Raw genomic sequence first — 2,726 nt, forward strand, 5'->3', positions numbered from 1 at the left:
CACTACAAGAAAAACATCATTTTGTGGCCAACTTTATAAATATTTTGTGGCCGAATAAAACTCTCACAAATTAGTGACCGAAAAAGCCCTCACAAATGTCAAAATTGAAATTGGTCTTTATTTGTGGCTGAAAAAGCCCTCACAAAATCCTTAAATATTTAACTTGATTTTGTGGCGCCTAAGCCCTCACAAAATCACAATGTTGTGATTTTGTGAGGGCTTAGGCAGCCACAAAATCCAGTTAAATATTTAAAAATTTGTGAGGGCTTTTTCAGCCACAAATAAAGACCAATTTCAATTTTGACATTTGTGAGGGCTTTTTCGGTCACTAATTTGTGAGGGTTTTATTCGGCCACAAAATATTTATAAAGTTGGCCACAAAATGGTGTTTTTCTTGTAGTGTGTAGGGTCCCTGATCTTAGTGGTCTATTGTTGAACTTTAAGTTAAGATTGTTAGACCTTATAGGTATTCGGGTGGAGATTTCATAGGTGCATGGAGGTAACCATCCAAATGTCGGAAGCTACCATGCACCACATGTTTACCTCGATTGTTGAGTATATATGTGTCTTAAGTTGAGTTGAGAGGATCTATGAGGAAATGACCAATTTGAATTGTTTGTTCCCTTGCGTGATGACATAGTATCAAGTCTGCTAACCAAGTACTTCAAAGTTAGAATGCTACCAAATTTTGAAGAAGTAGAGTCTAAGCTCATACATAACATTGCATTTTCTTGTGATTGTTTTGTTGTGATTAATGTGTTTCAAAAGTGATAATAGTTTCTCTTAGATTATTTGATGAATATTATAATTAGATAATAATTTTACTTAAGTGACTTTGATGTTGTAATATTATATTATTTCCTTGTGACTTTGATGTTGTGATTTTTATTTTCTTTGATAGATTCTCCTTCATGAACTTGGCGTATGTTGCTATTTGATGTAGTGTTTTTGCAAAAGGAATGTTAATTTGCAATTTTTTAAAAACATCAAGAAACTTACCGATTTTTTTTTCAATTTCTTCCTTTTTTAATCTTTGAAGAAACGGAAGTCGAATTTCGGGATTTGGTAGTGTCTCCTTATTTCTGCACCATAGGTTCTTCCTTCTTTTCAAGAGTGACACCCTCCTCAATTGATGTCAGGGTGACCATTTCCTCCGAGTGGGTTAGAGTTGAAGTACTCCCACCCTTTTTGACTTTAGGTGGTACTGGTTCACTTACCTTGCCACTCCTCGTTGTCACAACACTGACATTATTTCTCGGATTCAGAACTGTGTCACTAGGCAAATTTTCAGGCGCTCTTTATGCTAGTTGTTGAGCAAGTTGACCCAGTTGGGTCTCAAGATTCTTTATTGACGCTAAGTGATTTTTTTGGATGTATCTTGACTCTTCAATGAAAGAACTTGAGTTTGTTACTAAATTCTCAATAAAACTCTCCCAAATAGCTTTTCGAGGTTGAGCTTGATTTGTTTGAGCTCCTTGTTGACCTTGAGACCCACCCTATTGATCTTTCCAAGAAAAATTTGGATGATTTCTCAAACTCAAATTGTACGTACTAGAGTATTGATTGTTCTGTTTCTCGTTGTTACCCGCAAAATTCACATCTTTTGGTTCTTTTGTATCATCTTCATATGATACTTCACAAGCTCCATTTTTATGTGCTCCCCCATAAAAGTCACAACTAGTATGTTTCAATAATTTGGAAGGGCCCACTTAGGGTTGTAGATTTAGAGCTACCATCCCTTTCTTTATCTCAACAGCGATAACATCTTCTATTTGTTTTCAGAGTAGCTTTCCTTGACAAACCTGACATCCATAACACTCAATTCTAGCAGACCACTTTTTGACCCACCACTTATATCATACAACATCATTTGTTCATTTGATGCTATGATCTCAATAATTTTGTGTGCTTCTGATGTGGTCTTGTAATTCAAAGAACCACATATTGTAGCATCCGTCATAATTCTAGTGCTAGGCCTTAAACCATTAGAAAATATTTGCATCTGAGCAGTGTCTTCATAAGCATGATTGGGGCATCCTGTTAGTCAACTTTTGAACCTCTTGTAAGTGTCACAAAGAGATTCTCCTTCTTTCTATTTGTAATTGGAAATATGTTGCCTTTCTCTAACGAACACAGCTGGGGGAATGTATTGTTCCCAGAACTTATCTTCAAGGTCATCCCATGTGTTGATGCTTCCAAAGGATAGATAATTATGCCACTCTTTAGCAACATCTTTCAATGATAATGGAAATAATCTCAACCTCTTGCCTTCTTCAGAGCAACCTTCCACCTTCATTGTTTCACATAGTTCAAAGAAGTTTGTGAGATGTCTATTTATGTCTTCGTTATGTTTACCTGAAAAATGAATCTTCTTCAACTCTTGGTATAAAGTGAGACTTATTTTGAACTTGTTGACTGTAACCGGTTGGCTATGGATGGCCAACCGAGTACGGTTTCTATCTCCGTTCCCATACTGACTGAGGGTACGTTCAGGTAGTGGTGGATCAGCCATCTCCGTAAATATGAAGAAATCCCCAGATCCTCTTCTTCCACGACTAATTATGTTTCCCTATGTCTCTTTTCTCAAACCGTCTTTCGATTTGCTTTCACAATTTTTTCAATTTCTGGATCAAAGAGAAGTTCGGCTGAGGACTGGTCTCACATACAAGGTTAGACAAATTGTGAGTAATGAATAGTTTTCAAATAAAGAAAAATAAATAAAATAA

The 2,726-nt window shown here is 36.1% G+C and overlaps 1 protein-coding gene across 1 annotated transcript; it reads right to left on the minus strand.

The window, feature by feature from the left end:
* Positions 1 to 2,092: 2,092 nt before the first annotated feature.
* Positions 2,093 to 2,512, minus strand: LOC140919640 (uncharacterized). The gene has a single exon (XM_073366239.1). The coding sequence runs from the start codon at positions 2,510 to 2,512 to the stop codon at positions 2,093 to 2,095; it is 420 nt and encodes a 139-aa protein (XP_073222340.1).
* Positions 2,513 to 2,726: the final 214 nt, after the last annotated feature.

The sequence above is a fragment of the Cicer arietinum genome, chromosome 3 (assembly GCF_000331145.2).
Source record: "Cicer arietinum cultivar CDC Frontier isolate Library 1 chromosome 3, Cicar.CDCFrontier_v2.0, whole genome shotgun sequence".
NCBI lineage: Eukaryota > Viridiplantae > Streptophyta > Magnoliopsida > Fabales > Fabaceae > Cicer > Cicer arietinum.